This window comes from Thunnus maccoyii, chromosome 14 (genome assembly GCF_910596095.1).
Source record: "Thunnus maccoyii chromosome 14, fThuMac1.1, whole genome shotgun sequence".
NCBI classification, from domain to species: Eukaryota; Metazoa; Chordata; class Actinopteri; order Scombriformes; family Scombridae; genus Thunnus; species Thunnus maccoyii.
In genome coordinates, this window is record NC_056546.1 from 22,340,081 (window position 1) to 22,364,341 (window position 24,261).

General features: G+C 42.9%; 1 protein-coding gene across 5 annotated transcripts in view; it reads right to left on the reverse strand.

The window, feature by feature from the left end:
* Positions 1-222: 222 nt before the first annotated feature.
* The window catches only part of LOC121911663 (signal-induced proliferation-associated 1-like protein 2), an 87,130-nt gene continuing 63,091 nt past the window's right edge, over positions 223-24,261 (reverse strand). Inside the window, exons 10-21 of one of the 5 annotated variants that reach the window (XM_042433366.1) lie at positions 23,144-23,437; positions 19,757-19,903; positions 18,050-18,153; positions 17,818-17,906; positions 16,142-16,515; positions 13,425-13,700; positions 10,106-10,244; positions 6,709-6,928; positions 5,080-5,211; positions 2,629-2,746; positions 2,457-2,532; positions 223-2,030 (exon numbers count right to left, since the gene is read on the reverse strand). In XM_042433366.1, coding sequence (XP_042289300.1) covers positions 1,884-2,030; positions 2,457-2,532; positions 2,629-2,746; positions 5,080-5,211; positions 6,709-6,928; positions 10,106-10,244; positions 13,425-13,700; positions 16,142-16,515; positions 17,818-17,906; positions 18,050-18,153; positions 19,757-19,903; positions 23,144-23,437 — 2,116 coding nt within the window. In that variant the 3' untranslated portion in view covers positions 223-1,883. Of the gene's footprint in view, positions 2,031-2,456; positions 2,536-2,628; positions 2,747-5,079; positions 5,212-6,708; positions 6,929-10,105; positions 10,245-13,424; positions 13,701-16,141; positions 16,516-17,817; positions 17,907-18,049; positions 18,154-19,756; positions 19,904-23,143; positions 23,438-24,261 lie in introns of all 5 variants that reach the window. The other 4 variants (XM_042433365.1, XM_042433367.1, XM_042433368.1 and 1 more) reach the window with 4 other exon arrangements.

Consider the following 24,261-nt stretch of genomic DNA (forward strand, 5'->3'; position numbering starts at 1 on the left):
AAAAATGTCAAACTATTCCCTTAAGACAGAAAAATGTAAACCTTTTCATATGTTTTTTCAGACCTGTCTGGTTATTATTTGGGTTTGTCTGTGTGTGTTGAGGGATGGGTAGGGCCGTCATTATCTTTTGTATAAAGTAAATTATATTCGCTGTTTCATTGATAAAAAAAAAAGAATACCGCCAATAGAAACTTAACAAAAAGGCACAAGGAGCAATTATTTTTACAACTACATTTATTAAAAAAACAAAACAAAAAATGGAACAAAAACAAAAAAAGCAACCAGTGTCCCACCAGGGATGAGACAGTTTACGGAGAGAGACATCTTTAAAAGCATACAAACCAGCAAACTGTAATCTAGCAGCATCCAAATGTTGGAATCTCCAAAATCATCATTTATATATTTAAATATATATATTTTTTTGCCCTGGCAAGCTACACACTTTACAACATACACAGAGCTTTATCTCTCCTTAGTGCAGAAAAAAAAAACCCAACAACAAAAAAAACCAAAAAAAACAAAATAAAACAAATACCCTTAATAAAATAAACAACTTTAGGTTAAATAAGCTTAAATAATAGTGTTAAATACAAGACACTTCTGTGGCAGATATGTACAGAAATAAACACATTTGGCATTGTAAGTGTGGTTCACTGGCGCTTGCTCTAATGCTCTAGAAACCACTGCATAAGAACACATTTTGCTGTGATAAACTACACACACTCAGACACACACATACACACATTCATACACAGATTTTTTTTTTTTAATCAGTGAGCCACAGACAAGGCATGTGTTTATAAAAGAGAACTAAAAGCAAAGAGAAACAATCCATTTACAACCAAGAGTTTTAGGCACAGTCTCTTCCTGTTTATCAATACATGTCAAATACGACTGCTTCTCAACAGGAACTCTTCACGTTTGTGCTAACTTCTTTTTATTTTATTTTATTTTTTAAACACAGTTTCGTAACTACCACTTCGTTATTGCTAGGACATTGTGACAGTGAATGGAAACTACTGACAAACAGGTGTGTAGGGGAAAGCACCTTTAAACATCAAAATTACTGCCATGTGACCCTACATTTACAACACTGAGGAAAAGAAACGTGGAATTAAGTGAAAGAAAATGGCCCAAACATCAAACCTTGAAACTTTAGTGACTTTGGGAAATCCAGAGAAAAAAAGGGTCTCAGTTGAGCTACATTCATTTTTCCTCCCACCGTATTTTTCAAGACCGCCACATGTGGATTCCTCTTGGTGCAAGCAGACAGTAAGTACCACTTCATTATGTCCAGTACATTCCTCCCCTCCTCTCCTCCTCGCCTCACCCTCTCTACTTTCCTGCGTCCATGAGGGCCGGCACAGAAACAGCTGTGTGACAGTGTGCGCAGTATGATACAGTACAGCTGAGTATACAGTACAGTAGACTGACGTGACATACATAGGTAGATTATATGTTGACTACAGTAAATGAGCTTTACATTCCACTACTGTAAGAAGATCCCAGGGACTCAGGCGGGGGCCCCCGGGGGTTTGCCTTTCTGAATTCCTCTCCAGCGCCGGAGATGAGGAGGTTTCCCAAGAGTCTCGTTTGCCAGGATGGGGAAACTGTTAATGTCAGGAACAGCCCTGGACCGTAGACAGAGGAGGATCCCAAAACTAAAAAGGTCCAGATCAGGGTTGCAAGTCTCTGCACACAGGGCTGCAGTAAAGTCTCTTAAGCAGGGGCTTTTTAAAGAGTCTTCATTACTCTTGGGGCCAGTAATGGTTTGTTTTAAAGTTTGTTTGCCAGTGGATCATCTGGGAATCTTAAGTAGGAGTTGAGTGGGTGCCCGGGAGGAGTGAAGGCCATCTCCCTCTTGTTCTCTGCCAGTCTCTCTCTCAGGGTTTCTTGTCAATGGTGTGAAAGAACCACTCGGTGAACTTCCTGAGCTGAGCCGCCGCCGTCTGGCTCTCCTCCTGCAGTCGCATGTTGTCCTGTCTCAGGTGTTGCACTTCCTCTTGCAGCATCGCCTTATCCTCTTTCTCCTAAACACAAAAACACACACACACACACACACACAATCAACACTGGGACATGAGGCAAAAGTAAATGGATACAAAAGAGGTTGATAAAAGCCCCGCAATTACAAGCACATCCGTCTTTCGTCAGCGCAGTGTAAATGGGAGGCATTAACATGGCAAAGCAGCCATTTCTCTGTTCCGATAAAAGTGCATTTCCTCTCTCCATTTTATGCACATTAGTGGAGGTGGGGAAACGCTGGGCCTGGGACACAATGAGGAAAGGAAGCAGGATATTGAATTAAGTGGACGGGTTTGTATTACACAGACCACAGGGCACCCGTTACTCAGTGTCTATTCTCCTGGACCGTGTGACACAGACATGTACTATTTGCTGACGTGAAAGAAAACAAAAACATAAGCAAGAAATTAATTTGATGTATGTGAAGTTACCTTTCTGAGGTCATGCTGCAGCTGCCTGAGGATCACCTCCAGCTGGTTGACTTTGCCAGTCAGTGTGGACGGGGAGCTGCTGTCAAGGGAGACAAGACAGAATGATACAGAAGCTGGTATTTATTCAGTTGCTGCTAGAGCGTTTCTGCATGCATTTGTCTGTGAAACCTACTGCGCTTCCAGTGCTGCTCCCTCCGCCTCGACCACCCGTCTGGTCAGCTCTCTTGAGATCTGCAGAGCCTCGGCCCGCTGCATGTCCGTCATGGTGCAGAAAGATGCCACGCGCTGGTCTGGAGACAGAACAGGTGACGTAACAGGTCATAATCTGCCCTTAACATCAAAAACAGGAAATGTGTTCCAACAATGCTTTTCATGGAGTCAACATGCAACTAAAATAGAGCAGAAAAAGCACCCTCGCATGCATGCATTCCTGACAGGATGGAGCGATTCATTCATGCTTTGTATGAATGAATGATTCTGTTTTAAGCACCGCTGCAGAGCATTATCATGGACACCGGTAGGCAGTCCTCCCATACTGAGCGATCTGTAGCCAGACAATAAGGAACAAGGTGGTAAACAGAGCATTTCTAGACTGTCACATAAAGTACCCTGGGTGTTGCTCCAGTGCCCTCACCCCACTGAGTTTCCTCTGACAGCTGTTTGGCTCTTAATGGGCTGGATCCCAGAAAGCTGCAAGGCACCAGTCATGCTTGTTTTACCATATCAGGCCCTTAAGCTCAATCAAAGCCCCATGGAAAACCCAAACTTGGCATGTTACGCTTAGGGACTGCTCAGTTTTGAGGCGTAATGCTCTTTTCTTTAGAAACCACTCTCTCTCTCAAGCCCTTGGTCTGAGACTAAAGATAGGAGGATCTGCATATTCATAGAAAAGATTAAGGAAACCCTTCCATTAATTTAGCCCCCAAATGAAAGCTAATCCACTCCAAGACAAAAGCTGATCAAGCCTGGAGTTGGTTGTTCAGACGAGGCAGGAAAGGGAGACCAAGCTTTCATTTGCATATGAATGAACATTTTCCTCATATTCGATGGCTGCATCAGAAAGATTAAAGACTTCTAGGAAAGCAGTGACAGGCGCAAAAAAGCAGCTTGTCATTTTTGCGTGACCTGGTGTTCAGATTTACTGGACAAATGGCTGCAAATCAAAGAAAAATAGATTATACTGAAGGGAAAACATGACAATCTATACGAGCGAACATACTGTGCTGTATTTATTTGTGAGGGAATATTGAAAATATCAAACTGCTGGCAAAGGGCTTTTGCAGTGATTGCACCAAAAGGTTTTTGTGGCTAAAATTTTTACAAAAACTAATTATTCAATTAGTTTTTCAATCTGCACACTGTTTTTTTGTACATGCTGTAAGTTTTGTTGCATCATGAAAACGAGCAGTCTCTCAAGATCCGCATAACCAAGATTATAAATGTTAGAAATGCTTTACATCTCAGCAAACTTCTTCCTCCCTTAGCTCTAAACAGAGCTGGTTAAACATACAAGACACAATGGCAGCCTGGAGCCACTTTCTGCACAGCAACAAAGCTCAGGTTTACACAGCGCTTTTCTGGGCCAGCTAGGCTGCCGTGTCAACTGCCTTCTTGCTGCCAGTCAGACTCTGCATCATCTTCACTGATTCCACTCTTGTTAAATGATATGCTGCGGGCTATGCAGCAGAAAATGTATCAAAGAAGAAACTCTACAGAGTATTCATTAATTATGACAAATGAACAGTCACATGCTACATTGCCTGCTCACTGGTCTCGAGGTCAGACGGAGTTCATGTGGAAAAAAAAAAGACTCATGGCATGTTAGCATTTCCGTGATAGATGGGGAATACACTGGCGTGAGAGTGGTCGAGAAAGTACTTAAACCTGAAGGAAGGAAAAAAAAAAGAACCAAAGTGATGATGCTGACCATGAAGTGGTTGAGATGTGTCAATGTTAATTAACTGACAATAGAGTGTGAACACACAGCTTTCACTTTTGACAGGGACCAATCACTCATGTTGTCTGAGAAGACAACAGAAGTCCTTATAAATTCATTAAATACTCTACTACTAAGTCCTACTCTACCTTAAAAAAAGATGATAAATCATAATTATTTCTATGGAGAGAATCAGCAGATGGGGCCAGATGAGATATCTGTTCTACAGAGGAAAAAAAAGACCCCACACCTTCCAGTGGGCCATATTCAGACTTAATGGACAGAAGGCCAAGAGAGGAGCTGAAATTACCCCAAACTATCAACCCAAGAGCTTAATAGTAAAAGGCTTCACTTTAAGAACTCTCCCTGAGTGGCGACCTGCTGGCGTTACGGTGTGAAAATTGGCTCCATGTCTGAGCTGAGAAATGATGGCTCATTTTTCCAAGTTACAGTGCTTGATGGGAATCCAAATAGGGCTCAGAGCAGAGGCGCAAAAAGCAAAAGGATTCCCAAAAGTCACCTCCTTCACACTAGAAGAAACACAAACACACGGCTCACACAAACCTAAACATGCAAGCGAGGAAGCACTTGCAGATTATGGACACACAAACACACACACGCTAAGCAGCCATTAAGGGGGAGGGGGGGGTTACACTAGGTGCCAGCAGCTTCAGCCAGGCTGGTTACCTTCAAAGGCTCGTGCTGCGTCAACCAGGTGAGACCAGTCCAGGCCCGTGGCAGTGTCTGGGAGGGGCATGAGGCCCGGGTCGCTGAATTTGGACCTGTCCGCCAAGGAGCCGTCAGAGAACCAAAACTCATCTGCAGAGACAGGCAGGCACTCTGATCAGTGTCTAGGCCTGCCCTGACTATAGGGCTGATCTCTGAGTCGCCTATCAACTTGCATCAGAGCAGACAAGAGAGGTTGGGAGAGGAGTGGGTGGCGTAGAGGGGGGGTTAGGCAGGGGATTTATTCAAACTGACCTGGAATCTCACTTGTCATCGCTGCCAAAAGGGATGATATTTACCCAACTCCAGCCGCACATCGAGGACACCTAGCTTGAGTCTATGCTTGGTAAGATAGCTCCTATCCCATCATACTTATACCTAAGTCCAATTCTAATCTGGATGCCTCTAACTGCAAACTATTTAACTTTGAAAAGAAAGCTTTTTTTGTATATGTGACAGCACAATAGGCTGAGTCACATTGAACCACCTTCTCTGCATATCACTCGCAAGGCGACGCTGTCTGAGGGGTGATAAATGACTTGTCTAAGTGAATGTCTTCATGTTTCAATCAATATCGCCTTTCCCTCCTTCTGTCTCTCTCACCCACCCTCCCTCTTAGCCCTGAAAGACAGGGAATGCAATAAACAAGCTCCCATTCTGTAGAGAGGCATTTAGAAAAGCATGAGTCGAGAAGCGGAGAGAGAGAGAGAGACCGAGAAAGCTTGAGGTGATGCTGACACTCTCCTTTCAATTTACCCAGCGTCTTGGAGCTTGAGTGATTCACTGTTTACCAAATTGGGCTGTTTCAGTGAGGGAAAGAGAGAGCCTTGTGTTCTCAACTACCCTTCAAAACAATCAGGAATCCATCAGGTTGACAGCCAGAAGACGCTAAAGAGAAAAACATCTTTCCAAAAGCCGTTTTCTATGTAACAAGGCCAGCCGGAGATGGGTGAGGAGCGGAATGAAAATGAGACAGGAGGGACAGAGAGGGGAGGCAGGCAGGGACTGATGAGTGAATGAAACATCATGTATGACAGACACTGTGACACCACTGGTGGAAAAATAGGCATGTTCACGTCAGAGATCTTAAACGCCTGCAATGGTGCAGGCAGGACACATCACACCTCTCATCAGTAATGCATATTCAGTGGATGCTGTGAGAACAGTAGAGGGGGGGAGCACTAGCCGGTAGTGACAGGTGTCTGCTTAATGCAGTCGGAGCGGCAAGCCCCTTGCAACTTGCACACCGCCTCACCCACTTCCAATTAGTTGGCTATATTGAGGAGTGTCGCTGAAGTGTGTACCAGTTGTGCTAATCATATTGGTAGGAGACAAGTGGCTCTTCAAAGAAGTATCTATATCCTGGCTCTCATCTGGTGTAAGAGAGAAGGAATGATAATCCAAGAAAAACATGCAGAGAAAGTCTACATTAGCCTTCTGTCTCTAAGAGGGATTTTAATAAGACTGTTGAGAGTTCTGTTTGTTTTCTTTAAAGCAGCTTCTCTGTGGTGAAGTAAGTATTGTGCACATTTTAGGTGTCTTAGTTGGTTTCTTTTGTTCCAAGCTTGCCAAGTGACTGTCTGTACTCACTCCTCAGGTTGGATGCTCCCTGGTTGTGAATCATGCGAGGAGGCAGCGTACTGTGGTAAGGTGGGGTGGTGCTAAATAGGATGTCGTTAGGCATGGCTTGGTCAAGCATGGAGCTGTGCGAGCTGGCATAGGAGGAGCCCTTGCGGTTGCTGCACACGCTCTCGTCCGACAGCGTCCGGTAGAGGGAGCGTCGCGGTGACAAACTGCCCATCGCTGACACCTGAGTGAAGACAGCAGGTAAAGGAAAGAGAGAGAGAGAGAAAGAGAGAGAAGAGAAGAACAATTTGTCAAAACAATGCAACGCACGGGGCCAATCCCCTCCAAAGCCCCCGGCGACGCCCTCCTGTCAGCACCTTGCCAGTGCTTTGCCTTTCCCCTGCACAGCGGGTTTACACGAGCGGGCAGCTGGGTGGGCAAGGAGGGAACATCAGGGAACAGTGTCAGGAATCAATTACAGTCTTTGCTCACAGGGAAATGCAGATGGATTGAGCACAGCTGGAGAGTGTCTGGCAGAGTGGGAAAAACAGGGAACAGGGGCTGGCATAGGTGGTGACAGAGGTCACTGCGCTGTGGCAGCCAATAGTCACTGAGCTTAATGTGAGCCATAAAACTAGAATAGAAGAATGTATTGGTAGAGCAAAGCAGAAAGAAGAAAAAAAGAGTGAGTACTTAACTAGACTCAAGCTTGTGCTATTATTAGGAATAATCAATACAGATAAATAGAGGAACTAATGCAGGGCTCTAATAAAAAGTATCATTTTGTGAAAAGGCCTGGTATATATTCTCTTTTGTTTCCTTGTTTACAAACTAGACAAAGACTGATGAATATTGTTCAGTCAAGCTGTGGGTGTACTGTAATGTACTGTGTGTACTCTCTAGAATAAGACTCATATTACAAAGAATCTACAGACTAATGGAGGCCAACAGAGGTCAAAAGGGAACACAAGGTCAGGATGAACAATGACAAAAGCTGCGAGGGTTTGAAAAGCAGCATTGTCCTGAGGGGTTGTTCATCGTGCATGGAGGAGAATTTGTTGGATACCGCTGCAGAGATACTAGAGTTTCATGTCTGTGGCCAGAAATTTGACAGAGGATCTCCTGTTCAAACACACAAAACCACAAAGACCAATTCAATCCATCATTGTCCCATTTAGCTTACATAAATATTGCAGGATCAAAAGTAGCCACAAATGATATGTGGGGCAATTGGCCAGATGGGTAAAATGTCTGCCTTCGGCTTCCCAGCTGTAACCAACACTAGACTGGTATCCCGGCAAGCCAACACCCAGCCATCTCCATTTCAAAGACGGATCTACCACAAATCCCACGGTGAGAATTTAACAAACATCTAGTACGTCTTTAAAGCTGAGATACACTGGAATTCAAAGAAACATACATATACTCAACATCTCAGGGCCTTTAACTTAACAAGGTTGTGTCTTATTGCAAGTTTTTCCTCCCGACTTTACAAGATTAGACCCCATAAGGTTCTCGCTCATCAAAACAACTTCAAACAGGATTTGCTGCTCTTTCATATAAAGCAAAAATAGCACAGATTTAGAGCTCACTAAAGTCACGGCAAATGAAACCATTTGCAATAGGGCTTAATGTTTTTCAGAAGCCATCTATTTATTACATCTACAGCATCAAACATGTCTCTCAGAACACATTTTGGCACTGTTTTGCTGAACCTGCTGTGCACATTGCACAGAAAATATTGTATTAATCATACCTGCAATGTTATTGACAGTTTCAGTATGTCTAAATCTGTCTCAGCTGGCAACAATTCTCACCCTGTAATGTATTTGATGTTATGTCTTTTGTACAAGCTCTTATCAGTTGATGCAGCAGTGACACATCCACCTAGATTTTTTCCTGATTTCCCTGACTTTTTCCTCACTGCCCGCGCCGAACAAAGACAACAACCGGCATGTGGAGCCCTTTGACGTGCCACTTGGGAGGATGTGTTGGACAACCACCTATTCAGATGGGTTTTTCTTTCCCATAGGAGGTTCAAAGGAGGAACGTTGTGGGAGAATAAACTGTGAACGGCCTTTCCTTTACGTCAGCCACACAATAGCCTGTCTGTCTCTGGAAGGGCGTCCCAGCGGACAACGTAGCTGGCAAGGAAAATCTCTCCGCACCTGCTCACCAACACAAAGAATGGCATCGGGTGACTGCCGGAAATGACACACACATTAACCTTTACTGTATACTCTGTTTGATTACTTCTGAGATTAAACAAGTCAGACTATATTAAATTATATATAAATGAATGATGTTTCCAACATTATCATTACTGTAATTTGATTCCTCTGTGTGCCAGCTGATGATTGAAAACATGCAGAGAGAAGCTGGGCAAGAGAAGCTGCTCCCAGAAAAGAACAGTATGTGTTCATTGGGATCAGATGTGTATATGGTTTGAGTGTCTGGCTCTGTGCCCTCTCTCATGCATCGCTCTCCCAGATTGCTTTTCCACATATTGTATTATTGCACTGAATCAGACTGGAGAATGAGATTACAACAAAGGCCATACTGCTCTTTGAATCCGACAAGCAGCGCTGTGTACTTCTGTGCTGCTTTCTTTCTCTCTGGGAAACAAAATGGAATCAAATGAAGGGAAATCACAGCGCAGCCCCTATACACCTGCTTTCATTTTAGACTGTTCTCTTGTAAGCACCACATTTTAAATACAGTGAGCCCGGTACACAACAGCAAGACAAGCTAATCAGTGCATTGAGCTGCTTTATGCAAGGGACCAGAACTGCCTGTGCCAGAGGACATGGCTGTGTCTCTCTTCTCCAGGAATGAAGTGCATGTGTACTAGAATTGAGCAGCATCCAAAAATAACCCATTTGTATGTCTCCAGGGTCCCTTCCTGGTAGATAATGGATGGGGGACGGCAGGGGGAAATGAAGATGCAATTAATAGAGTCTGCAGGACCCAGGAACATCAAACATCGATGCACTCTCTGCAACTTCCTGCCTTTAATCCATGACATCCCGACTGAGCAAACTCAGGCCCCATTTTAAATTAAATTAACCAAACACTCAGTGCCAGTCAATGGGGACTGAAAGGGTCTTGTGTTGGGAGAGAGGAGCCTATCAGCTGTGGTGCTCAGCAGCAGGGCCAGCTGATAGGCAGCAGATGTTTGTCCTGCTTTTTCTCGCTTCCCAGCAAGAGGTTATCTGCTCTGGTTCAAGGTTTGTATGTACGCCTGTTTGTCAGCATGATAAAATAGCCTTAGGGTTTTTATCCATATCAAGCACAAGATCCTTACAATGCCATGTTGTCATGGTATCAATGACTACATTACAGTTTCAACAGGTTTTGTGTGTCCTTGCATTGTACAGAACATCACAGTTTGTGCAATTTAGAGGTTAGTTCGTGACCTCACCTTCCGACTCCTGTCTTCTCCTGGCGGGCTGTCAGGCAGCATCATTTTAAGGTATTCCTCTTTTGAAAGTCTCTGCAGTGATTTTCCATCCCGTTCAGTAGCCTGGAGCCGGCAGGCAGCCTCCTGTGCATACAGCTGCCTGTAGACGATACAGAGGGCACAGAAGAGCGGAGCTCATCAGAAGGGTCATGCAAGTCACATCCTGCGAGGGAGGCCTTGGGCCGTCACAGCTTGGGTTCAGAGGTAGCCCATCTATTTAGGAAATAATGTCAGTATCACACAAAGGGATCAGGTTGATCTGTCTTAGCATGCCAACATCAGGTGCCTCTGTTACATGCTAGTCAGGTGAACGTAGGGTAACGGAGTTGGAGAGGGAGCTAGGGAGGGATTTTTTTCCTCTCCCTACCTGTCCCATCTCACTCTGCCAAACCCATGATTAAAGACACTGTGAGGAACATAGCCAAGCACTGTGAGAGGTAGAAAGGAAGGAAAAAAGAGGGTTTTGAACAGAAATTACATCCAGAGACGAGTGCAAACCATGGACTCTAGAGGAGTGTTCAGACAACAACAGTGGGAGACATGAGAGCTGTTAGACAGGGTTGGAGAAGGACCCACAAGAGGTGACATGTTTTATTTTGTGGTGGTTGTCAGGGGGGTATTTTCACAGGATGTTTAAATATTTTTGAGGGTTTTGAGTGTTTGAGGGGAGTTACAGTGCAGAGATGATGTGACCGACCTGGCCGGTGAAGTTGTGGCTGTGAGACGTCTGCTATAGGTGAGCAGCCTGTGAGCATGACACATGGAGTGCTGTTGGCAGGGCATTAGATGGCTGCAGGGGGATTTGCTAGATGGCTAGACGATGGTACAACCTGGCTGCAATGGTTACCTGGAGACACTATTACTGAGAGATGCCCTGTTTTAAGCTGTTTAGCACCATGGCAACCAAGCCCTAAATACATAGACTGGTACTGAAAATTGCCAGATGCATTCTGACTGATTCATGAGATGTCTGGTTCAAAAGCAACAGTGCTATTCTAAGGGCTGCTTCCAGAAGACTCTTCAGCATGGGGCTAAAAGTGTAGGGGAAAAACCCCTCTTTTCCCTGTGAATCTCTACTTAGCTCTGGTCCAATTCGTTCTTACATGATCGATACTTGATTAGGGGACGATTGCAACAATGATAAAGTCTTAATCTTTACAATTAAAGGTTATTTTACTGTGAGCGACTGACTGTTAATACAGACAACGTGTGGTATTTACCACTAGGTCCTGAGTGTGGGTGTGAGACAAAGAAGTCATGTTTCAATCGACCTGTTGTCACACTTATTTTCAATGCCAGACATGCCAGAAATTTGGGGAAAAAAAACAAAAAACAGAATTCTTAAAAAAAAAGCTTTTATGAAAAGAAAATATGCAATAAAGGCTCACTGAAAAAGACTTTTCAAATACGCCTCAATGTTGTAAGTTCTTCTGCTCATTCTGCTGTAGTTAAAACATTCATGTCATGCTGCCACACGACCTTTGGGGCCTCTGTTCCACCAGAAAGGCCAAAAAAATAAAGAATAAAAAGAGTAAAGGTGTCTGGGGTGCACGAAACCACGATATCCCCAGTTTGGGTCCAGGTGGAGTGGCTCGTTGCATGTCACCCCCCCCATTCTGTCACCATCATGGCTGATAAAATCACCACAGGGAACATGTGGATCAAAAGAGAATAATTCATTCATCTTAGGTGGGAAGCAGCATGAAATGCCATGATATATCAGTTACTGGTGCTTGATTAATTATGTGTTCTTAACAAATTGTTGCAAATATATTTGTATAAAGGTAGTTGATGGAAACATACACTGATTCACATTTTATTTTGAAGAAATTGTAGAAATTTGCTTATGTATTATTTTCCGGGAAGCATTATTAGAGATACTCTATAGTGTGTTGGATGAAGGGCTGACATGAGGAACTGTTGGGTGAGCAGCAGCAGGATTCCGTAGGAGATACAGCAGAAATGTCACAGCCACTGATGCACAGCTGGTTGCCCTCGACTCCCAGCAAGTGCCACATGGCAAGGCCAGCACTTTAGACCTGCCATGAGAGGGGAGTGGGCGGTGGTCTGGGACAAAGGGGGAAAGGGCGTGTGGGGGAGCAGGCTGGGTCAGATCAGGGCCACGGGGTTGACTTTGACTTTGACTGTGTACCTTGAACGCTCAGACAGCATTTTGAGAAGGAATGCTAACAAGCTTTCCGCTCCTCTGGAATAAGAAGCAGAAGCAAGAAAGAAAGAGCCAAGGGTTAGGAGCATTGTTACACATCCTGCATTACATACAGTGTTAGAGCAAATGAGAAAACTTTTTAGAGAGGGGGGGAATAGAAACTTCATTATGTTAGAACAATATCTGTGAGTAATATTAGGCCATTTATCATGAGGCACGGTTATGTAAGACGAAATAAAACTGTAGGAATATATAAACAAACAATGGGGAGGGTAACTGAATTACAGAGCTTTTTCATAAGTCGGCAGAAGATGACTTCAGTGCATGCGATCAATCACACAGCCCTTAAGTGGCAAATTTCACAGTCTAAATGAAATTACTTGGGAGCTAGAGCAGGGGGTTTCTTCCAGGGCAAATCTCAAATTCTCTCCTACAAAATATGCCCTGAGCCCTCACACAAACATTCACACACACACACACACACACACACACACACACACAGTCACAGAGAAAATGAAAGCTGTGTTTCAATTTTACCATCGATGGCTCTCTGTTCTTTACAGCAAACCATTTAATCATCAGACACATCAGACAGATACAGTCAAGTCGTCATTGCTTGTATAAAGTCTGTGGAGAGTATATACGTTCTCAACCTGGCTGAGCAACTGGATACATACATCTTCCCTTGTAACATTTCTAGAGGCTATTCTGTGGCTGGTGTCCTTGGGCTGTATGTGCGACAGCAGTGTGTTGCTGTGTGTGGATCTCTACTCGGCTCCCAGCAGAGATGCTGACCTGGTAGGAGTTCATCCCAGCCTCAGTCTGGTAGTCCATGGGGACCTGGCTTCACGGGAACGATCAATAACCAGAAGTGACATGTGCCAAGTGTATTATGTCTGCGGCTTCATTGAGCTTATTTATTTTGTGGCTGTCGGCTTCAATCAAGGCTAGTTTTTATGCACACCGGGTGGGTGGATGGAGAGGAGGGGGGGCGTCTAAGTGTGCTTAGATCTGTAATCAAACTTTTCTGTTTTTGTGGTCTGACTGTATTTGGTGATGTTCTCATGCGTCTCCCATGTATTCTCTATCTCGTTCTCACACACACACACTCACCCACACTCTGAAATGTTGGGAGGTCCCTCAGTGCTGTGAGCATCATCATCATCATCATCATCATCATCATCAGTCGTCTTCAAGCCCACTGGGGGTTTGCAGCCGGGCTGTGTACGTGTCTGTCCGCATGCCTCTGAGCTCGGCCCTGGCCCCGGCTCTGGCCCCGGCCCTGAGCCTGAGCTGCTGGTCTGGGGGATGGTGTACACCTTGGAGGAGTCAGCGGACATACAGTATCTGGCACCACGTGCCAGAGGACTGCCAGAGTGGTGTGAGCCACTGACCAGACAGCAGAAAATAAAGCATAATGTAACTCAAAAGTGACCATAAAATGAATGGATTTGAAAATACAAGAAAAAAACATGAAAGCATAAACAAACATCAATAATGAAAAAATGAGAAAGGCTGCCAGCAAGAGAGCTAGCTCAGAGCTTGAGAAATAACCTAATAGGATGATTTTTAACTAAAAAATCATTCTTAATAGCTCAGTTCTGCTGTTGGCTTTGACAGGATGACATTATTTCCATTATGACCTCCAGCCTGCATTGCAAGATGACTCAAATCTAGTCTATCATGTGCGTGTGCCTGCTGAACTTTGTCCTTTCAATATTTAGTCAAATATCAACTGACAAACCAGATTAAAGGGTCAGTGCATTAAAACCACAAAGAGACATATTTTCCCACTTACTCCCAGTGGTATATAGTCAGTTGTACTTGCCGGGGTTTTTTTTAGATATCTGCTGCTATGCCTTCTGCAGATCTGTGGTGCTCATAGCATCAAAAAATTTTTAAAAAATAAAATAAAAAAATGTATGATACCACTAGAGGTAAGTGGTTTGTGATAAACCAAATTATGATAAAAAATAAAAATAAATATAGGAAACAGACTGCACATTTCTACATCCTTAATATTTTTGTGATATTTCAGCTGCTAAAAATTTTATAAAAATTAACGTTAATTAATTTTCTGTTTCTGGTTGATTTTATATATGTTATATCTCAAAATCAATTTGATTCACATGCAGTTATGTGCTATTTCCTTGTCTATGATTACTATTTCAGCCTTGTGAAAAGTTTTAGAATATTTCTATATCCTGATATTACATCCTTGTTCCAGTAACAGCAGACTGATGAAGTGCAAAATGAAATTGTCACAGTTGACAATGACATGAAAGTGCCTTTCTTTGCTCTTCTTTACGAACATTGTCATTTGCAATTCTCAGAAGTCCTTCAGAATCTACTGTGATGTCCTGTTCATCACATCACTGATATGAGGGTAGGCATGTTGTCTTCTATGTCCCCTGCCAGGTAAAGATTCAGCTGTTAGTCCTTCAACTGGACTGAGATTGGTTCGTTAAGATGCCAGGTTTTGCTGGAAAACTTTCAGCAAACACAAAACATTTCCCTAAAATACCTTGAGACATCTGAGTTGGCTTTAGCTGGAGGCACTACATACACCGTTTCCATATTCATGACCATCTGGGGCCACACCCTGCATAATGTGCTCCTGCTGCTTCACTGTTTGTTCAGATGACACTCTGGTGTCAAAGACCATTACATAAAAGGTGGGAAGCATCGGAGTAGTCAAGGTGATGGCATGGGCTCTATCCTCATTTCTGAATGATATCCTGGAGTGGACAGTTCTGACGCCTCCCAAACAGGTCAATGATCTGAACAGATTGTGGTAACATAATCCTGTATGGCATAAACAAATAGATACCCATTCTATTTCATAAAGACAGACTGTGAGTGGCTGTGGGGCCAACCCTCTCTGACACCCCTCCACTTTCCCAGATGGGCCCCAGTCTGGTGAGGAGCACTTGGACGACGGTGTGATGAAACCCCCCATGTTGCTCCAGCCTGACAGCAGCCCCACCTGCCAGCCTCAGCACAGCTGGATGAGTCAGGCTGTGGGTCAGGTGTGAGGGAGCATGGCTGGGTGAAAAGGTCAGCTAACAGCCAGCAACTGTCCTTTTGTGCATGTGTTTGCCTCTTTGCGTGTGTTTGACAGAAGAGATAACAGGTTGGTGGTGGTGGCATACGTCTGAATGTACAGTACATTCACATGTTTGAACACAGTGGATTGTGCTAGGATCTATAAACCATGAAAAGGGTGTGATTTTCCTCAGCGGGCAAATCAATGACCCGACATGCTAGAATTAGGCCACAACAGAATCAAGTAATTGCCCACAGAGAAGACAAAACATCAGAGTCACTATTGACATTAGCAGGAGTGTACAATGGGTGACAAATTAAGGTAAAAACAAACATAAATTGCCTTAATAAGGTGTTGGGCCACCACCAGTAAAGCTTCACTGCTTCCTGAAACTCTACTGCCATTCTTCCAAAAGACAGTCCCTCATTTGGTGTTTTGATGATGGTTTTAGAGAGCACTGTATAACACATCACTCCAAAATCTCCCATTGGTATTCAATTGGGTTGAGATCTGAGGACTGCGTAGGCTGCAGCATATGATTCACATTGTTTTCATATTCATAAAACCATTCAGTGACCTCCTCATGCCCTGTGTGGAAGCATTTACATTCTCTTCTAATGTTTACAGATTCTTTCTTTAATTTGTCAGCCGTCTGTATCGTGACCCTAGACAAGGTTTTTATTACTTAAAACACACAGTGCAGCAAAACAGCAGATGATTGCAGTACATCTTAACTGAGGGGAGAAAGTTTAATTAAAACACACATGGTGTCTCTGCACAGTACCTGGAGTGGGAGGAGATCTCGCTCAGGTCTCCAATGCTGCCCTCCGTCACATGACTAGACATGATGGCAGAAGCATAGCCCTGCGGAAGGTACAGTTTCCCATGATCCTCCTCTGATGCCCCATCTTCATGGTGCTCTGATACCCAGGGGTGTCCCTGCTCCCCCACCCTGCCCTGCAGTAACACCCGGGCCCCAGGGGCCACGCAGGGATTAGTGTCAATGCCGCTGTCTGTGGATGCTCCTTTGATGTAAGTGAGGCCCAACATCTCCGGGTCCATCAAGTCTCCAGAGCCAAAGTGCTTATCGTCGCTGTTGCTGGAGGCGTTGCTTGAGAGAGTGTTGCTACTTGAGTGGCTTGAGTTCTTATCGCCCGTCTGGTGTAGAGAAAAAGAGAGAGTGAGAGGGGTGAAGGAGAAAGAAACACAGTAAATCAGGAGAGGTCAAACAGCAGCTGCAAATAATTCTTACAGTTGTTTTAACATGCTAGGCGTGCCAGAGGGTAGGGGTCTACCCATCAGGCTACATCAAATGTTCATTTGTCCCTGACTGAGGCGACAGCTAGTTTTCTTGAGGCTGATGATACAGTCAGGCTAGTTGACAGTAACAGGAAGGAATAAAAATAGGATATGCTGAATGTCACACACTTGTGGGGTCTCAAATTCTGGCACTTACATGAAAAATCCAAATGATCTGGCACCTAAATCATTTTTAAAAAAGGGTATATAATCTATTTGTGAACTATTTCACTGAGGTTTGATCAGAAAGCTGAGCGGAGGAATATCAGAGAGATTCAAGTTCAGGCCAACTTGGCTTCAGAGTATCCTCAAAGTAGATCAGAAGCCTTACATCTCTATTTGTTGCCTTGAAAAACAGGCCTCTAGTTGAGGGGGGACACTGTGATGCTTAATTTGAGAATATAAACTCAGGATTATGACCTGTCAGGTTTCTCCATTACGCTATAATAAACACTGCTAAATCATGGAAGCGACTTAAATCACATCACATCAAAAACAGCTATTCTGATGTGAAAAAACAAGCTCAGTGCATTAGGGACACACAGTGCCGAGAGAATGGTTTAAATTTTTATCCACTGGGCCCGGGTTAATGCAACACTGGCTAAAAGCATTGAAAGATGTTGTCAGCTGTGTGTGCCAGCCTCCAGCATCAAAGGGAAAAGGAAGAGGGAAGGAGAGACTGTATATGAGGCCCCCCCAAAAAAATGATAAACGAGAGAGAGGAGCATATAGAGAAAGGGGAAATGAGAGGTTCACTTAATATATTCAACCTTCAAGGAAAATGTGTCCTAGGAAAGTGTGAGACATCTAGAAACAGTGATGAGATGAGGTGCCCATTAGCATGCTGATGAGAAAGTGAAAAGTGCAAAGAGCGGCTAGAGGGGATGACATGAGGTTGAACACCCCAATTGAGCTACTGATTGCTGCAAAGCCCATAAACAAGGGCAATCCGACCTCACCGCGATTCAAACACCGATGTGGAGTGAGTTGGGCAGTGGCAAACACTCCAAACACAGCACACACACACACACACAGGCTGTTTTAAAGTCTAAACACTGTACCCTTCAAAAATACCCTGCCAATGAAGTCCAAAACACTTCTACTAAATGTCACACGGGCAGCTTCTATCAGAAGAGAAATCAAAGCCTCTCGGACATTTACCCTGGACAGCTTGTTGGGCGAGTCTTTGCTTCCTTCTCTCTGCTTCAGAGGGTTCAGGATCTTGGTGGATGGGATGTGCCATTTGGCCTCTGCAGAGCAGGGAAAATACAGTGAGAAGGCAGCATAAATCACAGTCCAGTATGTCTGAATCAAATGCCTTTTAAAACATTATTTCTAGACATTTTAAACATTATATGCAGCTGACTCATTGCTGCTTGGATGAAAGACCCACCTGCAGACCTGGTCCTCTCCAGAGTGGGTTCTCTCTCCCTGTGGATCTCTCCATCACCCCCTTGAATGTCTCCTGCACGCTCATGGAGGATAGGCGAGGGACATCTGCAGAGAGAAAGAAAGAGGAGGAAAATGGGCTGTCATTTTTTTTCTGTCTGCAGAGTGAGCTCTGTATTCTACTAGGAAAAAGACTTCAATAAATTTCCACAGATGTACAGCAATTAGCTCAAGATCATTTAAGGTCGAATCACTTGAGCTCATAATAGAATAAAGAAGCTGCCAGACGACACTGACAAGAGACCTTCTTTCATACAACTTAGCATGCCAGGCACTCTCTTGCGCTTAACAAAGGGAAAAGAGCAGCAATTTTTTTGACACGGGGTCTTAATTAGACCTTAAAGAGCTAATAAAGGTTACAGCTTATGAACTGGGGCCACAGTGTCTCGTGATCTTTAACAAAGACTCTAACTGGAAATCAATTGGCTAGTCAACATGTCTGTTGTTCTGCATCGTGGCAGCTCTCTAAGAGTTCAGTGCACTTTTGAGGCCTCTGACAGAAAGGCAGCAGTGTGGAGCTAAGCCTCTTGTCATGGTCCGTAACCACTTACAGACAGACATTGGTCTCTGATGGATTCTGCTCATGTACAAGACTCAGTCTGACATTGCACTTGTGCAGTCTGCAGGACACAATGCCCTGAAAACCATTATATGATTAAAAATAAGGAAGAAAGCAGAATTTTATTTTTTTGTATATGTGTATGTATGTATATATATATATATATATATATATATATATATATATATATAAATATATATATGTGTGTGTGTGTGTGTGTGTGTGTATGTGTGTGTGTGTGTGTGTGTGTGTGTGTGTGTGTGTGTGTGTGTGTGTGTGTGTGTATACTGATCTATACTGTTAAAAGGGACACATGAACTGAGAAAGTTTGATGACAAAGAAGAAATTGTGGCGGCTACAATCTCTCCCTTTTACTCACTCCAGATTTTTCACTTTTTTGAGATTTTTTTTTTTTTTTTAAAACCAAAAATTACTTTTCAATGACTTTCTCCAAAATTGCTGTGTAGTTTTCTAAAGTGGCACTTCAGTCACAGCAGGAGACACTGAAGGACAAGGAAAAATTCCTCATAATCACTCCCTATTATACTTAAGTGTTCATCCTTTTTAAATCTTCTGAACAGAAGAACGAATGTGCTCAAAGTTACAACAAAAGAAATACTGTATTTGGCTTGAATTTTTAATGGCTATAAAATTGTATAGTCTAATTTACAAAGTGCCCATATATGTTTAAGGTAGCCTGTTCTTCTAAAAGAGGTTTCTGGATGATTGAATGGAAACTATAATAATGCATGTGTAATGAAACACAGCAAAGTCATACATGAAACTCATCATCCTCCATCATGTCTCTTTTAAGCTCTGGATGTGGTACTAGACCATGGCAGGCATAAATTTCATTGTTTTGTTTGATCACTTCCTGCAAAAAAGAGAGACGACTGGCCAAGAGTGCGCTGATGATTTGGTCATTTCATGTGGAAAAATTGCTGTCATTTTGCAAAATTGCAAGTTCTCAGAAATAGTGCTGGGACTGATTGTAGCTGCATTCATTATTGCAAAACCGCATATTCCTGGAGGGACTACTCAGAGGCCATTTCAAAAAAAACATTAAAAAGTAATAATGCTGTGGTACTGTACCCATCATATCCAGGCTGCTGGGACCAGGTGCTGCTGCCACAGGGTCCTGGATCACTCGAGGAGGATTGGTTACTGGGGGAGCTGCGGTAGTGCTGGTCTCCCTTGTTGCATGAAGTGACCTGGGGATTCTCCATATCCTGCATCGTCCTGCAGACACAGTGTGACAAAAAGTACAAGGTCAATACATGAGATTATTTGACATAGTTCATTTTAGGGCAGCAGCTAATTATTCTTGTCAATAATGGTTGATCTGTCGGTTACTTTTACAATAACCAATCATCACTGGGTTTTATAAAATGTCAAAAAAATAGTGAAAAATAACCATTACAATTTCTGAGATTCAAAGGTCATTAAATTGTTTGTTCTGGCTGACAAACAGCCCAAAACTAGTTATTCAATTAACAATGACAATATAAAACACAGAAAAGCAGCAAATCCTCCAATTTTCTCTGAGCTAGAACGTACAAATAATTGGCATTTTTGCTTAATAAATGACTCAAAATTGTTTACAATTTATTGTTGATTGATAATTTTAGCTGTGTTCCATCTGTATCGTTTACTATTTAAAACAATTTTATACACAATGCTTAAATCATATTTTTGACTTGAAGAAGCTTCAGTTACATAACAAACAAAAAGAAAAACTTCTTTCCCTCGTTGTCCAGTGTTAATGACATTATTACTGTGTGTCACTCAAGAGAATAGCCCTTTACTGTTGAGCACCGTGGATAATCTCTAAGAAAATGTGAGAACTGTCAGTGAGGGAGACGGTGTCTTGTTCTCCAAAGACAAACAGTAAAAGAGATTAGTTATGGTAATAAGCCTTAGTGAGTAATCCAGATGGTGAGGCCTCGTGTCTGTGTAGAGTAAAGACGTAAAGAAGTCATGTCTGAAGAGGGATGCTTTGAAACACAAACCTGAGCCTCTTGAGCTATCTGCTCACAAATGACCTGTTAATGAAGTTTGACCATTATCTTAGCTCAAATTACCCAAACTGTATTCCACTGTCCTGCAGCAAGCCCTGACCTGACTTAATATCTTGAGAGAGAGGTTTCTTTGCTTACGTTTGCCTGGCCAGTAAAAACTTGCGGACTTTGGTCTAGAGAGAAAAATAAACACTGGGACGGAGTTATGTCTGCTGCCCAGAGGCCTTCCTTTTAACCAACACACCAAAGTAGGTTAGATGACCGGACGGAAATAAGACTACAATAACATCTGCAGGATGGCTTTCACATTAAGTTTCCATCCAGGTCCAGCTGTCTATTCTACACAGTTCATACCTGCTTCTTTTTGGCTTACATTTGTTTATATAATGAGTTAGGGATTGTGTCTACAATCAGAGATTAGATATGTGCAGATACATTTCATAAAAATAATACTTAATTCAAAAATCACAATATAAATGTTCATTTGGAAGGTGACACAGTCTTAGGATCAACCTTTCTGCTTTGTCATCAGGTTTCGTATGTCTAGACCTCCATGAGAAACTCACTAAACTGTCAGTAACTCAATCGCAGCACACATCATTGAACGCTTTGGCCAGATCGCTACGTTTCCTCCCCGGCTGAAGTGTTAGTCTCCTTAGCCGGGTCCAGGCGCTTTAATGTGAAACAGCAGCAGCTGCGTTTCGTTCTCCTGCTCTTCCTCCCTTGACATAACCTAAAGTTCAGGGGGGATATTGGACGTCATTTTTCTCTCTGCGCTGCAATAACATTTGAGGCTACTGAGATTAGTGGTTGGTCTCAGTTGGCTGCATAGTAGGTGTCATATTTTACAGTGCAAAGTCTGGATCGTATACTGAATATATGGATGGGATGATGTTTTATCTAAGCTCTCAGATTAATGTGTTTCCTATAGGCAATGCAGATGTTCAGTTTCTCTTCTGTATGTCCACAAAACATAAAAAATTAAAAACAAGCGGCTGCTTGTTGTAAGATGTAACATATATACAGTATGTATATATCTATATAACATCTGTAAGGTAAATGCTAGACGAGAATAAAAAACATACATCAACGAATTTCTATGTTGATTTATATTTCTAGTACATGTTACTGTATGATATTCTCCTTGTCTCCCTCCCTTCCTCTTCAGTCTGTGACTCCTTCATACCCCTCCTCTACTCCCACTCCCTCTAGGGCGCTACACATCGTGGTCCGGGGAAGAGCACTCTCTTTGTTTCTGCAGTAATTGGATGAGATGAGCTGAGCCGTGTCAGTGTCCCCATCACCTCCTCCTCGGCAGGGTGCAGGAAGAGGGAGGGAGCGGGGAGTAGGAGGGATACGGGGAGAGAAAGAAAGGAGCGAGGGAGAATGGAGGGCTCTCACTGCCAGGGACTCTGATTAGGCAGGGAGGGCGGCCATTATCCCGGTATAGTCAGAACAGGCAACACCAGGGGGGGTCGGTGTGACACACTGGAAAGGTTATCATGACTGTAGGGGTTTCATTAGAACGAACAAATCATTACTTTACATGGCTCGATGGAGATGTCCAAAAGAGACACAGTCTAGGACAGCAACAAAGTCTGAACGTGGCCTTATCATCCAAAGGGAGATGAAAGGGAAACCGTGAATTCATTGGACTAAAATGTTCAATTTGTATGTATGCAAATAACTCAACACAATGGCAGCCACTTAAAATGTTACAGTGGCTTTTTTCTAAATGAGAAAGGCTGACAGTTCAAAGATTTCATCTCAAAGGATTGGATCTTTTGAACGTCATGACGTTTGATCGCAAGTGTTGCTGCAGCTTTCTGAAAAAGCCTCATTGAAAGATTGACTCCCAAAAATATCTGTAAGTGTCCTTTTTGTTTGTTTCATTAGTTTTTGCATAAATGTATGTTCCTGTGATTTTATCATGATATATTTTTTTTTACTGTCACAAAGGCAAAAGGGTCAATTTTAGTAGTTGTTATGTAAAACTCATTACAGCTTTAATTTCCATTCAATTTTTTGTACTATATGTTGTAAAAGCTTCCTGTTTTGGCTGAACCATTGGCTTTAATGAGACAGGACTGCACATGAGAATATTTCTAGCTATTGGTCAAACGATTTATTTTGGAAATTATATTCATAAAAATCTAAGGCATATTAACCCAGACGTAGTGTTTGTTTACAGACAATTGAGGTCTAGTTTCTCGTTAGCCTAGTCTTTTACAATCTACCATTTCTAATACAACTTTGCTGGTAACAACTGTCAACTTGTCATTCATAATTGTGCATCGCCTTCAGCTAAATTACAAGTCTCCAGAATTTTTTTTTAACCTATCTGGAAGTGAGTGTGAGTTAATAAGCCTGGCAGATTTAGTGAAGCTTAATCAAATGTTCAGTTCTGGACAGAAGCAAATAAGAGAAGAAGAGCAGTAGAGACAGGAGACGAAGAGTGTACCTGGACCCATCTGGCAACTTCCTATCAAAGGATGTGCTTCGTGGGATGGCTGCCTGGTGCTGCTGAAGGATCTGCTGGCACTGCAGGCGATCAGGGCCCTGTGTGGGTGAGCTTCGGGATAAAGGTGGTCCGGTAGCTGTGGGCACCCGATGCCAAGTGGTATTTCTCCTGAAGGGTGTCTTGTACTCGCAGGGTGTGCCCTCGCTGTCGAGTTTGTACTCCACCATGGGTATGCGATAGAGCTCAGAGCAGCCCCTGAGAGGACAGGAAGAAGGTTGAAGGTCAGTCATGAGCCTGTAACAGAATAGCAGGGAAAATAGTAACAACGTTAACTGCTGGTATTGTTTACATTGCTTGTACCAAAAACCTCAGCTAACCTTTTCAAGCAGTATTAACTGTTTTTATTTAATTGCTTGGGGTGCAAGCTGTTAACACAACACTGACATATCATTATCTTATAAAGTTGTTATGGATAATGTGTTAGCATATCCAGCAGAAACAGAGCAACATTAGAATTCATTTGAAGTATGTTTCTGGCCAACATTCACTCACTTTAGCTCTGTTTATGCTCTCTGCTAACTCCTTAAGGAAACATGTGGCCCTTAACCAGCCAAATGCTCCACTATGTTCACCAACTAGCTAACTGCTAATGGCACACTGTTAACTTTACAGTGTGTTGTTTGGTGCTGCTGGGCAGGTAGTGTACAGTGTGCTTAACTGAGCTTTTTTGGTGGTTTGCTGCTGGAAATGGGGTAGATAAGAGCAGTGAGATTGAACCAAAACAACAAGCCAAAAAAATGCTAAAAAACTCTGTGGAGTTGGGGTGAAATGCAGAGTTGGGTGATAAATCTTTGTAGGTTTGTTACTAGTGACGCCTTTCACATTACACATAGTCATTTTTTCCATCATTAATATAAAATTATTGGTTAGTGCAGCTTTAATCTGATGAAAATCTTACAATCTTAAGTAACTAGTTACTATGGAGATAATCGTGGACAAAAAATAATTTTAGTGCAACAGATTCCATAATTCTACATCATAATAAAATTACTCATAAGAATAAGAAAAATGTAGTAACTTAAGTTACATTTATTATTAGTTCTAATTATTGCATCATC